The sequence below is a fragment of the Macrobrachium rosenbergii genome, chromosome 48 (genome assembly GCF_040412425.1).
Source record: "Macrobrachium rosenbergii isolate ZJJX-2024 chromosome 48, ASM4041242v1, whole genome shotgun sequence".
Lineage (NCBI taxonomy): Eukaryota > Metazoa > Arthropoda > Malacostraca > Decapoda > Palaemonidae > Macrobrachium > Macrobrachium rosenbergii.
In genome coordinates, this window is record NC_089788.1 from 6896175 (window position 1) to 6911179 (window position 15005).

General features: G+C 35.3%; 1 protein-coding gene across 3 annotated transcripts in view; it reads left to right on the forward strand.

Moving 5' to 3' along the window:
* Positions 1–2632, forward strand: part of LOC136831215 (homeobox protein engrailed-1a-like) — a 236682-nt gene extending 234050 nt beyond the window's left edge. Inside the window, exon 4 of one of the 3 annotated variants that reach the window (XM_067091231.1) lies at positions 1303–2632. In XM_067091231.1, the coding sequence (XP_066947332.1) occupies positions 1303–1419 (117 nt within the window). In that variant the 3' untranslated portion in view covers positions 1420–2632. Of the gene's footprint in view, positions 1–1284 lie in introns of all 3 variants that reach the window. The other 2 variants (XM_067091230.1, XM_067091233.1) reach the window with 2 other exon arrangements.
* Positions 2633–15005: the final 12373 nt, after the last annotated feature.

Sequence of the window (15005 nt, forward strand, 5' to 3'; positions counted from 1 at the left end):
AAAGATTAGTAAGTGGGAAAAAACAAGTTAAAAAATGCGTCCAAGTTTCTTCGGCGCAGTGGAGTTTTCTGCACAGCCGCTACAGCGTATAATCAAGGCCACCAAAAATAGATCTAGCTTTCAGTGGTCTCGGTATAATGCTGTATGGCCTATCTTTAGTCTTAAATAAAATAAAAAATACTGAGGCTAAAGGGCTGCAATTTAGGATGTTTGATGATTGGAGGGTGGATGATCAACATACCAATTTGTAGCCCTCTAGCGTCAGTAGGTTTTAAGATCTGATGGCGGACAGAAAAAAGTGCGGACGGACAGACAAAGCTGGCACAATAGTTTTCTTTTACAGAAAACTAAAAACTAACATTCAAATATGTAAATATTGATAACGTTTTACTAAACTATTCAAATATGCAAAAAATGAAAAAGTCTAAGCGTAACAGTACACATAACTTTTAGGCTCTTTTTCCTTATTTCATATCTTTTCTTTGGTAAATTTATTACATAATCTATCAAAAAACACCTTGTAGGATTTCCTTTCCTTAAAGACTCCTTTGCCTAATCAAGGTACTACTTAATCATTACATTACAGTTATCCTTAAGGCATTCGTAAGTGCAACTGGGTCTTCGAAATTTCTCTAGTGTTGTTTTACATTTCTGTAAATTAATTATATCTTGGTTTGTGCTTTGAGAAATTAAAGTAATTTGTAGAATTCTTTCACCTCAGTTTGCATATAATGATATTTAGAAAGGTATAAGTATTCTTTCAAATTAGATGTAAAGTAGGTGTTAAAATGAAATTGCTAGTTTGCCACAATTTTTGCTTTGTATAGAAATTTGCTATTACAGTAATCTGCAGAATTTCACCTTAATTTTCAAAGTGATATTTAGAAATGTATAAGCATTCTTTAAAATTAGATATAAAGTAGGTGCTAAAATTCAAATGCTAGTTTGCCACAAATTTTATCTTGTATAGAAATTTGCCATTACAGTCAAGGGGCTTCCCTTGGAAGTAACAAAGTTCATCAACAAATTAGATGTAAAGTAGGTGCTAAAATTCAAATACTAGTTTGCCACAAATTTGATCTTGGATAGAAATTTGCCATTACAGTCAAGAGACTTCTCTTGTAAATAACTAAGTTCATCAACAGTACAGAAGCTTCCATTGTAAGTGAGTAAGTGAGTGAGGAAGTAACTTCATCGAGTGATAGGTCAGGTTACCTGTAACCGCAGAGCCCTACCCTAATCCCCTTTACCAGTACGAGGTCACTGGCCTCCTGTTTGATGTAGTTCCTGGCCCTCTCCCAGCAGACCGCCGGCCAGAAGAATCCACTCGCCCTCCAACTCATGGCTCAGGGGCTCTACAACCACTCGACCATCCCCATCAGAGACGAGGACGAGGAGAAGCTCCTGCCGCCCGTATGATCCACGCCCTACGGGGGTCTTGGGGGGAGGATCCTGCTGGGGGGACTTGGCTGAGATGAGAGACCTAGAGAGACGGAGCGAGAATCTCCCGCCGTCGAGGGTCGCCGTTGCTCCAAAATGTCTCCCGCTCTCCGTTGTGTGTTTTTTTTTTTATTATCTCTCGTCTCTTGTCTAGTTTTTTTTTATTTGAGATCCTTGATTCGTGAAAGGGTCGAGTCACGAGATGGTGAGGGAGAAGAAGAAGAGACGGAAGGATTTGGGTGCCGTTGCTACTGCGATATCCTTGATGGTATCCTTTTTAGAAGTTCTCGATGGCTGGTGCCGAAAAATACATCCAAGACTATATTATTAAATCGTGCATATTACAGAGGCCGACAGCTGCAGTGGTCGTTTGAAATGAGAGCTCAAAAGGAATGTGATTTCTGGTGATAAGATTATGGTTTATTATGATTTCTTAATTTGCTTGGAAACAATCTGATCGATATTTAACAAGTCCTTTAACATTCCAAAGGTGACCGGAAATGAGATTCTTGCAAGCACATTAAAAGAGTAAAAAATAATTTTTTTTTAAATCGTAGGGGAATCTTAACTCTAAAAAAACAAGTGTATTACGAAAAATAAATAAATTCATAATTTCGATAAATATACAAAAATGACTTCATTTTCGAGTGACTATTAATCAAACACCACTGTACGTTGTTTCTGAAAATACGCCCCCACCCCCACAAAAAAAATTTATGTCCTCAAAAAACTGTGGCACACCAACAAGTGATTCTCACGTGAAGGGAACGACTCTCTCGTGATTCTTCTCCTATCTGGGTATTCGACAGGAAAATAAATCACGGGAATAAACAACTGGTATGTATGATAACTTCAGCGCCAAGTCTATACTACAGGGGAAACTAGAGTAAGGCACGATAACTCCTGTGCGTTTTGTACGATGGTCGATAAACTGGAGTCGTTCTTCCTTCCTCCAGATGTACGATAACTCTACGTTTGTCCCCCCCCAAACAACCTCATCCCCCCAATTCATCTAGCTTCCATTTTTCCAAGCAAAAACAAAAAACGTTTTTCCTTCTGAACGCTCGACTGTCAGAAAAACATAGCGTAGAAATACGTAGGTCTTGTTGCTCTGTGTGAAGACGCATTAACGTGCAGTGAAATAAATATGGAAAATCTGTGCAGAAATATAACCCATTAATGAAAAAACAAACGCGTGGGTCTGCTCTGACCTAAGGTGCTTCATTGCTGCTAGTTCCCAGCCTCAGTTCTGCGAAGACTTCGGGTGTATAGTGCTACTGAAGAAAACAGTAAATAGGCAGTAAAAATCCAAGTATCAGCCCCCAAGTGAATTTATGTGTCAAAAGTGAAAAAAAAAAAAAAACCTTCCTTCAAATAACATAGAAAACATTGAGAAATACGAGTACGTGTCCTGAAAAAAAAAAAATACGTGGATTGTGGCGTAAATAGATAAAAGGGAGTGTGGAGAAAAATGAACGATTGTAATCGTGAAATAAGCTTATTGAACTTCCTAATTTTATATAATACATAAAGCAGTAGATTTCTCCCATTACAAAAAAAAAAAAAGGTTATAATGGTAGTTTAATGTTGGCGGGAAGGTCCGTAGGTTATTTTGGCCTGACCGTTGTGGTTTGCAAGATCCTTTCTCTCTCTCTCTCTCTCTCTCTCTCTCTCTCTCTCTCTCTCTCTCTCTCTCAATAAATATATATATATATATATATATATATATAGATATATCTATATATATACATAAATATATATACTATATATATATATATAGATATATAGATATATATATATATATATATATAAATATATATATATATATATATATATATATATATATATATATAAATACTTATACTACATACATACAGTATACACAAACATGCGAAGACATAACTTATACAATCAAACCTCATACACATTGAAAACATCAACATAAACAAACGTCCAGTAAATACAACAGATTACATTCTCATACAGTCCGTATGAATACTCGTATAAAACACGTTCTAAACACCACTAACAAAAATGAACATTCCCATAAAATAATACGAAAAACTCCTCCATTACTCTATTTCTCGAAGTCAGGCCAAAATAGAAGGACCGCTTCCGCCGAAACCGTACAGTGTACGAGAGTGACCTCCGTTGGTAGTAGATGACCCCTCCCCCCCTCCCCTCCCCTCAACTCCCCCTTCCCCCTACCCCCTCCCCTCCTCCCCTTCCAATTTTTTCTCTGTATATTGCAAAAAAAAAAAACTTGTAGAATAATTTATGGTTTTAATTTATGAAATATATCGTATACATTTATCCAGAAGATGTGGCGATCTTTTGCTCCATTTCGTATGGTGTACAATGACCGGGGTCCAGGATGAGGTCTGGAATGGTATGGAAATGGTTATGGAAATGTATGGAAGGAGTTGTATGGATTGAAATCGATAATTATGATAACTGGTGATATTTTGGATTATTATATATATATATATATATATATATATATATATATATATATATATATATATATATATATATATATATAAATGTGTGTACGGAAATGAACACATGAAAACGTGTTTCACAGAAATAAATTTTCTGTACGTATGTATAAACGTATTGCACAAAGATCAGGTATAAAAATGGTAGTATGGCTTCCTTGAAATATTTCATTTTTAGAACATTGTATTAATCTGTATCTTATTTTCAACAGCCGTGATCTTGGAATTACACAGCAAAAAAAAAAAAAAATAAAGAAGCATACTGAGGGAAGTTGGAATATTGACAGGATGAACAGTTCCTTAAAATATGACCAGTTCCGAAAGCTACACTAACTGTATCAATACACAATACAAACAAACCTTCTGTACCAGTTTAAAAAGGACAATAGATTCGTTGCCTATTTTAATAGTTCAAACACCGAACATACCTTAAACTATCATCCTAAAAGACTTTAATATTTTAATTTCATTTCAATATCACTTTAATATCTGCAAGTTTGAATTTGCCCTCGCAGTTAACAAGGACATCCTTTCCCAGAAAAAAAAATATAAATTACTGTGAAAATTTGTGAAAGATTCCAATCTTCCTGCTGGTTTCAAATTACACGGATTTCAGTACACGATACACATTCATTCTACACCCAGAATGATACGATACTTAAAACAATCCAAAATAAGAAATTAAAGCGACTGTTCTTTGCTCAAATTAGAAAAGAATGATTAAATCTATATAAAAAAATAACTCATCTTTTGCACATCACATCAGCTATAACACATACATGCTTACAGTGTATATTTGGGAATGTTAAAAAATGCATTTAAAATGGAAATGATTTCTAAGTTATTCTTTAAGACTTACTGTAACATTTGTTCTTGAAAACCATATTGCAAGTGTAATATTGCTTAAGAGTCGCCTTAAAGTATTGTTGTTAGAAGATCCAAAATTATAATTATATAAGTACAGGCGTAAGTCTCCAGAAAAGGTGTAACATTCTTGGAATACCACAGTGTAAAAATTGCAATATTATTGGATATTCATATTTTTAAAGCTGGAATATTTGTGGAAAACAATATTGTAAGTATAATATATTTAAACTGATACACTGCAAACGGTGTCTTCTATACAGAAAGTTATATATGTAATATTCTAGGAAAGCCATATTACTATAAGTGTAATATTCTTGGAGTGCCATATTACTGATGGGGTATTGTTCTTGAAATGTCAAATTACTAAAATTGTAATATTCTTGGGATGTCATTTTTAAAGGTGTAATATTCTTGGAATGTCATTATTAAAGGTGTAATACGTATTCTTGGAATGTCATTATTAAAGATGTAATACGTAGTCTTGGAATGTCATTAAAAGTGTAATATTCTTGGAATTCAATATCATTAAAGGTGCGATATTCTTGGAATGACATGTCAATAAAGGTTTGCTATTCTTAGTGTGGAATGCCATATTATTGAAGGTATAATATCCTTGGAATGCCATATTACTAAATATTACTAAAGGTGTAATATTCTTGGAATGTCTTATTAAGGGTGTCTATATTTGGAATTCCATATCATTGAAGGTGTAATATTTTTGGAATTCAATATCATTAAAGGTGTAATTCTTGGAATTCAATATCATTAAAGGTGTAATATTCTTGGAATGTCTTATTATTAAACGTGTATATTTTTGGAATTCCACATCATTAAAGGTGTAATATTCTTGGAATTCAATATCATTAAAGATGTAATATTCTTGGAATGTTTTGTTATTAAAGGTGTACATTTTTGGAATTCCATATCATTAAAGTGTAATATTCTTGGAATTCCATATCATTAAAGGTGTAATATTCTTGGAATGCCATGTTAATAAAGGTGTGCTATTCTTGGAGTGGAATGCCATATTCTTGACGGTGTAATTTCCTTGGAAAGTCAATTTAAGAACTGGTTCAAGTCGTATTAAAGAGTGTTTATTTGTATAAATAAAAGCCATGTTTCAACTTCCATTTCAAGAAGAAGAAGAAGAGGAAGAAGAAGAAGAAGAAGGAGAAGAAGAAGAAGAAAGAAGAGCCTGGAGCCCCGAAGCATTGCAGCTCTAACCTCATCGCCAAATAAAAAATAAAAAATAAATGATCCTTACCTATGGTATACCGAAGGACTATTTTTCAACGTGACCTCTCCATCCAACTGTCTGTCTATCTGTCTATCTACCTGCGTCTCTCTCTCTCTCTCTCTCTCTCTCTCTCTCTCTCTCTCTCTCTCTCTCTCTCTCTCTCTCTCCGGATCGTCTGTCTTCTTTCTCTTCCTATCCGCCTCTTTAATTCCATTTCAGTCCTCAAGGATTCCATGACTTCTCCTTCTGTCCTCACGGAATCCCAATCTCTCTCTCTCTCTCTCTCTCTCTGTCCCAACGAATCCTCTATCTTTTCTTTCTACCCACCTTTCTCTTTATTTCCATTTTAGTCCTCAAGGATTCCATGACTTCTCCTTCTGTCCTCACGGAATCCCAATCTCTCTCTCTCTCTCTCTCTCTCTCTCTCTCTCTCTCTCTCTCTCTCTCTCTCTCTCTCTCTCTGTGTCCCAACAAATCCTCTGCATTTTCTTTCTTCCTACCTTTCTCTTTATTTCCAATTCAGTCCTCAAGGATTCCATGACCTCTCCTTCTGTCCTCACGGAATCCCCCTCTCTCTCTCTCTCTTTCCCCATATCTGTCTTTACGGAGCCAACAACCTGTGATACAACTGTCGACTCTGTAACCAATAAAATAACTAATGAATGACAACAGACGCGTTTCACTTTACCTCTTCGTCCGTGAACGGACTGATTCAGGTCAACATATGACGTAAGTATCTATCGTTCGTCCATCTTCATTCAAGTCACTGACTCGACCTTTGTCGGATTCCAGTAAGTGCAGCTTATATAACAAGAATCAAGTCCAAAGAATTTTCTTCGCTGGGATTCATCTTTGATTCAACAGCTACAGAATGAATAGGGCTAAATGTTGATTATATATATATATATATATATATATATATATATATATATATATATATATATATATATATATATAATAGATGGATGGATTTTCTCTCGACTCTCGCTCTTTCAGGGGAGTTTGGAACGACAGAACCAAATATATATAGAAGAGAGAGAGAGAGAGAGAGAGAGAGAGAGAGAGAGAGAATTTACTCAGGGGAATTCTAACAGAAAAAATAAAAATCTGTTAAATGATAGTATCACATCTGTATACTATTTTAAAATTGCCAACGGCCATAAGCGCTTTCATCGTAAATAAAGCCTAGTTTAGGTCGTATAAATATCACTATATTACGTTATTAAATTAAAAATTAAAAAAAAGGCATAAATTAATCCCAACAGGCACGTGAAAAACGAGCGAACAGCTCACGCAGTGATTGTATATTAAAACACAGGTACATAATAATAATAATAATAATAATAATAATAATAATAATAATAACAACCAAAGAATATGGTATTTATTTGACAGAAGTAACAGAAGACAATGAGGAGGTAACGGAAGGTAACAGATATCTGTATTTCAAAAGAGGATTATGTACTATAAAAAAACTGTTTTTATAGTAAAAAATGCGCTGAAGTTTCTTCGGCGCAATCGAGTTTTCTGTACACCCGCCACAGCGTATAATCAAGGACACCGAAAATAGATCTATCTTTCGGTTGTCTCGGTATAATGCTGTATGAGCCGCGGCCCATGAAACTTTAACCACGGCACGGTGGTGGCCTGTCCTATATCGTTGCCAGAAGCACGATTATGGCTAACTTTAACCTTAAATAAAATAAAAGCTACTGAGGCTAGAGAGCTGTAATTTGGTATGTTTGATGATTGGAGGGTGGATGATCAACTTACCAATTTGCAGCCCTCTAGCCTTAGTAGTTTTTAAGATCTGAGGGCGGGCAGAAAAAGTGCGGACGGACAGACAAAGCCGGCACAATAGTTTTCTTTTACAGAAAACTAAAACAACGTTAAAAAGCATGAAAATAAAATTAAAAAAATGCTACATGGCAATTAAAGGTATTCGCATAAAATGAAACAAATTGAAGATATGACAAAAATCCCCTTTTTTAAATCTATAATTCACAATCGAATATGAAGAAATGTAAAGTATTGAAGGTTCTCAAAAAAAAAAAAAAATCTGCAACACGCAGAAGAAAAATGGTTATGAATGATTTTGCAGCACTTGCTCGGTGAAAACAACACGTGCAAAATAACAGTGAATGAAACGTAGTAGTGTGAATGCGATTCATTCATGCGTTTTAGTTGTAGACATTGATCGAGGAATAAAATATAATCTCACAATATAAAAAGTTTTAAATATTTCACTGTCTCGCTCCAACTAAAATCATTTAAACGGTGAATAAAATAATGTAGAGAGAATGAATAAATACATTCTGTGAAATTCAAGAAAAATAAACATTGATATTACTGTGGCAAGGTAAAATAAATATAATAATTTATAATTGTTTGATACGAAACATATATACTCTCTCTCTCTCTCTCTCTCTCTCTCTCTCTCTCTCTCTCTCTCTCTCTCTCTCTCTTTAACAACAAAAACAGCAGGGAAATGTTTAAATTCATGACATTTCTCATAAGGCTACCATGACATTTCTATAGCATAAAAATTCGTGATCATATATATAAATATATATATGAATTATATATAATATATATATATATATATATATACAGTATATATATATATGTTTATATATATGTATATTTAATATATTATACTATATTTATATATGTATATATATATATATATATATATATATATATATATATATATATATATATATATATATATATATATATATATATAGAGAGAGAGAGGAGAGAGAGAGAGAAGAGAAAAAGAAAAAAACATTTAACACAAAGCAATAACCCTTAACCCTTCATTTTTGTTACCCTCTGAAACCGGCCGGCGGCCAGAGGATTATATATAGCGGGAGACATCAGTTGCAAAAGGGCTGAACCCTCCGGTGGGAGGGACACCACCTTCAGATAAGGGTCTTCAGCGTCGTCGCATCTGACTTTGATTTGACGTCCATTGACGTCCATTGAAGTCCTCTTGGGATGTTATTATGACATCAAAGAGCCACTTGGTAATAAAAAAATAAAGAAAAAAAGAGGTCTTTAATGAGGTGGACCTTAAGACGTCCGTATCTTTTTTGTTTTGTTTACTATGCAATTGTTTTTGGTGGTGTTTTAGTCCGGGTACCTGAGAGAGGAATACCTGTGTTTTAGCTATATATAGGCCTTGAGAGATTTCTCTCTCTCTCTCTCTCTCTCTCTCTCTCTCTCTCTCTCTCTCTCTCTCTCTCTCTCTCTCTCTCTCTCTCTCTTTCTCTTTCTTTTAGGGTTTTCATTTGATTCTTCACTCTAGGTATATCTTAAGGAATACCTGTGTTTCAGCTATATATAGGCCTTGAGAGATTTGTAGCCTCTCTCTCTCTCTCTCTCTCTCTCTCTCTCTCTCTCTCTCTCTCTCTCTCTCTCTCTCTCTCTCTCTCTCCTTTGTTTGGTTTTCATTGTGATTCTTTCGCTGTTCTTCAGTCCATGTATCTGAGAGAGGAATACCTGTGTTTTAGCCATATACAGGCCTTGAGAGATTCGTATCTCTCTCTCTCTCTCTCTCTCTCTCTCTCTCTCTCTCTCTCTCTCTCTCTCTCTCTCTCTCTCTCTCTAGAACGTAGGTGATAGCATACGGATATTTAGCACAATTTAGAAAAAATTACTATATTCTTTCATAACGAGAATAAATGAAGATTTATAGAGCAATGACGAATCAACACTGAAAAAGAAAAATCTATGGCGTAAGTCAAGAGAAGAAGATGACAAAAAAAAAAAATGTAAAAATGTAAAGAATGTAAAAGTGACCTGGACTTACGCTCTTTGGGAAGAAAATTAATTTCTACTTTCTGGGAAGAAAAGTATTTCTGATCTCTGGGAAGAAAAATACTTCTACTCTCTGGGAAGGAAATTATTTCAGCCCTCGGGGAAAAGAAGTACTTCGATTCTATGGGATGAAAAATACACTGATTTTCTGGGATGAAAAATACTTCGATTCGATAGGATGAAAAGTACACTGATTTTCTGGGATGAAGAGTAGGCTACACTGATCTTCCAAGATGAATAGTACACTTATTTTCTGGGATAACAATTACACTGATTTTCAACGATAGGACGAAAAGTACTTCTATTCTCGGGGAAGAAAAATACTTCAACCTTTGGCAGAAAAATTCCTCACTCACTTGGAAGAAAACACTTCGACTTTCGGAAGAAAAATACTACGATTCTATGGGATGAAAAGTACACTAGTACTCTGGGAAGAAAAGTACTTCTACTCTCTGGAGAGAAAAAGTACTCGACTTTTTGGAAGAAAAATACTTCTTCCCTTGGAAGAAAAATACATCGACTCTCTGGGAAGAAAAGTAGGCTACTTCTACTTCTGGAAGAAAAATGCATTAATTCTATGGGAAGAAAAATACTTCGATTCTATGGGAAGAAAAAAATACTTATACCCAGGGAAGAAAAATACTTCAACCCTCTGAAAATACCTCGATTCTCTGGAAGAAGAGGTCCTTCCAATTTTGGAAGAAAAATACTTTAATTCTATGGAAAGAAAAATAATTCGACTCCCAAGGAAGAATTATCAGGGGACGCGAAAGCAGAAAAAATAGGACAAAACAAACACATGTCATACGACATCAGTTACACACACACCTTAAGCACTAATGCCCGATGGAGCCTTAAATCTATATTAGTAAACTTATTTACCACTGAGACGCGAGATCGAGCCTGGTCAGGTGAGAAAGGGCAATTTAGGCCCGTTCCTGCAACCTCATCCAGAATGCTTGCTCAGAACCTCCATCCATGTCGGATGAGAACTGTAAGGAAAGTAGGATATATATATATATATATATATATATATATATATATATATATATATATATATATATATATATATATATATATATACTGTATATATATATATATATAACCATTAGCTAGAAATAAATGAAATTTCGGAGGGTACTAAAAATATGAGTGATGATCCTTGGCCGTTACCACATCCTTTAGGAGAGCCTCTCTCTCTCTCTCTCTCTCTCTCTCTCTCTCTCTCTCTCTCTCTCCTAAAAATTGGGAGCCGCAAACAGGCATCACGCTTCATTTAAACTTAAATAAAAACATGCGCAAGATGAATGCTTCTACAGAAGAGAGAGAGAGAGAGAGAGAGAGAGAGAGAGAGAGTAAATACAATGCTCAGACCAAATAGGAACCTTCATGATAACAAAGGAAATGAAAAAATAAAGAAATAAAAAAATAGATATACAGTAGGGAGATAGGTTGTTTGTATGGAGTAATTCAAATAGTGATGCATAAAAGTACTATACATTAAAGGTTAACTAAACACGAGAGAGAGAGAGAGAGAAGAGCTTAAAAAGACTATACAATTCAAATAATGATGCTTAAAAAAACTATACATTAAAAGTTAGCTAAGAGAGAAGAAGCAATTCAAATAATGATGCTTAAAAATACTGTAAATTAAAAGTTAACTAAACACGAGAGAGAGAGAGAGAGAGAGAGAGAGAGAGAAGCAATTCAAATAATGATGCTTAAAAATACTATACATTAAAAGTTAGCTAAACACGAGAGAGAGAGAGAGAGAGAGAGAGAGAATTCAAAGAAGCAATTCAAAGATGCATTAAAAATACTGTAAATTAAAGTTAACTCGAGAGAGAGAGAGAGAGAGAGAGAGAGAGAGAGAGAGAGAAGCATTTCAAATAATGATGCTTAAAAAATACATACATTAAAAGTTACCATTTAATAACAGAGAGAGTCAAGTCAAGTCATCAGATACCATTTAATAACAGAGACTCGAGATAATCACAAGGTCCAACTTGATTTGACGCCTTATTAAGCGAAAGAGAATCATTAGGACGTCATCTTCAAGATGTCTGAGCCAGGGACCCGGATGTTTATTTAGGAACATGGCTGCATATTCGGTTAATTGCCCAAGACAGTGCTCTTATTCACCATTCAAAACATTCGCTCTCTCTCTCTCTCTCTCTCTCTCTCTCTCTCTCTCTCTCTCTCTGTGTCACTGTGTTGACAGACATACATACGTATGTACAAATCATAGCCTTTACATGCATATAATTGTGTATATAAATATATATATATATATATATATATATATATATATATATATATATATATATATATATACATACTGTATATACAGTATATATATATATGTATATATATATATAGATATATATATATATATATATATATATATATATATATATATATATATATATATATATATATATATATATATATATATATATTACGAACAACCAGAAGTAGAATATAACTACAAAAATATCCACCAAATGTAGCGAACTTTATTCTCTCGAGAGAACTGTCACACACAATTCCCTCTCGAAAGGGAATGCGGCTGCGAGCCTCACAACCCATCCCCCTCTCGCACCTTCCCGCACCACGAAGCTGAAACCCGAAGCCTGACGGGAGGAAGGCTCGAACGTCCACCACATTACCCACTGGCCCACGGAAACGAAAATGCACCGCTCAGACCCAAATGAGATCACTTTCAAACGACTGAAATTCCAGACCTCTGTCGTATTAATTCAGCTATGCTTGATTGCAATGCAACTGCAGCAAGCAGTCGGGAGCAGAGAGATCACGTGATCACAACCCCCCACCCCCACCCCCCGCCATGAATAAGACATGACAAGAGATTACAGTATCTCCTTCCTACTAAGAAATTCTTCCACGTACGACTTCGATCTGATTATGGCAGAGAAAAAAAACTCATTCTCGTATAATCACCGTACATTGCATGAAGTTGCATGCAAGGCGCTTGCCGTAGCATGCAGCCACATATATGTATGTCTATCGGAAACCTTACGTTAACATTAATTTCATGCCGTCACGTACTTGGAGAAGATCGTTTTGGGCAAACATGCGACGCTTGTGATCGGATGCGATCCCACACCCGACTCGATCTGATTTCCGAGGTTGCGTCATCTGAGGTGACGCAATCGGGGAGGATTTCGATTCTGCGGACGTCATTATTGAGATTGATGGCTGACAAAATCAACAGCGTGCTGATAACCATATGATAAATGAGGGGGCGGCGGTGGTGGCCGCGGGTGCTGAAGTATTCAATGCGAATTTCCACGATCAGGGCGATGAAATAAAAATGACGAATTAGTTATAAGCGGAATCATGTCAATCAATATTCGGAGACAATATACGGAATCCGATTTCAAAATGAGTGCATAAACAAGAATTATAATAATCATGTAAATAATAATAATAATGAAGACCAAAGTGTACAAAAATGTGTTGAAATACATTAAAATGTTGAGAAATGTTGACAGAAAAACGTCTGTTGATCACAGTCATCATTGCATTACATACAACAATAATGAAACAAGTAAAAGTGGCCCGAAGTTTCTTCGGCGCAATCGAGTTTTCTGTACTGCTGCTACAGCGTATGATCAATGCCACCGAAAATATATCTATCTTTCGGTGGTCTTGGTATAATGCTGTATGAGCCGCGGCCCATGAAACTTTAACCACGGCACGGTTGTGGCCTAACCTATATCGTTGCCAGACGAACGATTATAGCTAATTTCAGCCTTAAATAAAATCAAATCTACTGAGGCTAGAGGGCTGCAATTTGGTATGTTTGATGATTGGGGGGGTGAATAATCAACATACATTGCAGCCTATAGCCTCAGTAGTTTATAAGATCTGAGGGCGGACAGAAAAAGTGCGGACGGACAGACAAACTCGGCACAATAAACATTCGATCAAAATCTGTCTACACATCTCCTGGATTTTAAGACATTAACCGCCAGGTGTGACGAAAATATAGCCTTAACAATCTTTGCGAAACTCCCAACAATAAGCATTTCGTAACCATTCTCCATCCCATTTATGCCATAATGTCTCTCACAAACAAGAGAATCAACACTAAAACCGGTCAGAGGATGAAGAAGAATCATCTTTCGCATAATAAGACGATGGCGATTCATGAGAGGCTCTTCATTCTTCAGTCGCGTGTTTCCTAACAGGGTCCTGATTCGTATTCAATCAAATTCTATGTGCGTTCACGAAAATGCAATGAAAACATACAATTCTCACGTGAAGTTCAATGCAATTCGATTATTACGAAAGCGAAAAGAGTAGAAAATAAATGTGGCTATTCAGAGGTTCGACAAATTTTCATCATTTTTCCTAACAAAAGCAAAAAACAAAAAAATCTCACAGATATTTAAAATTCACAAGAAAAAGGAGAAAAAAATTTTCAACAATGTGACGGTTAACAAAAGCGTATCAAAACAGCCTATGCCAAATTTTCTTTTTATAAAAACACAAACTTCGTAAGAACTTCAAGACAAAGCAACGAGAGGAAAGAAAAACTTACTGATCATTCAATCAAACATGACCGCAAAGAGGCGTCGGCAAACCTGAATTTAATCTTTCGTTATTTTCCACACGTGCTGCCACGGCGTTTAGCTCAACATGTTGATCTAAAGAAGAATTATCGGATCATATGCTCAACCACTCGTGTTTTCGGAACTGTTGGAAAACATGTTGATCTAAATGTGATTTTTCGCATTATGCTCAGATGACTTAAAGGGAAGAATTAGCTATACATAAAATGCTTTTCTATTTTGGCATGGGAATGTTTATTGGATAGGGCAATTAAATGAAAGCTTCACTAAAAAAAATATCTCTCTTTATATTTTGAATGAAATTGTTTTTAAAATAGAGATAAGAAATTAAAATATCTCCAGAATTAGTGAGCATACGACTTACTAGTCGTATGCTTGCTCAAGCTACGTTCTTGCTATGAATGAAATCGCTTTCGAAAGAAGGCTATAATTCAGAATGAAATCGCGTTTGAAAGAAGGCTATAATATAACTCATAAAAAGTCTAGCGAATAGAATAATCAGTTTGAAAAGAGCTACTGGTCAAATTTCATTCTAATGATATC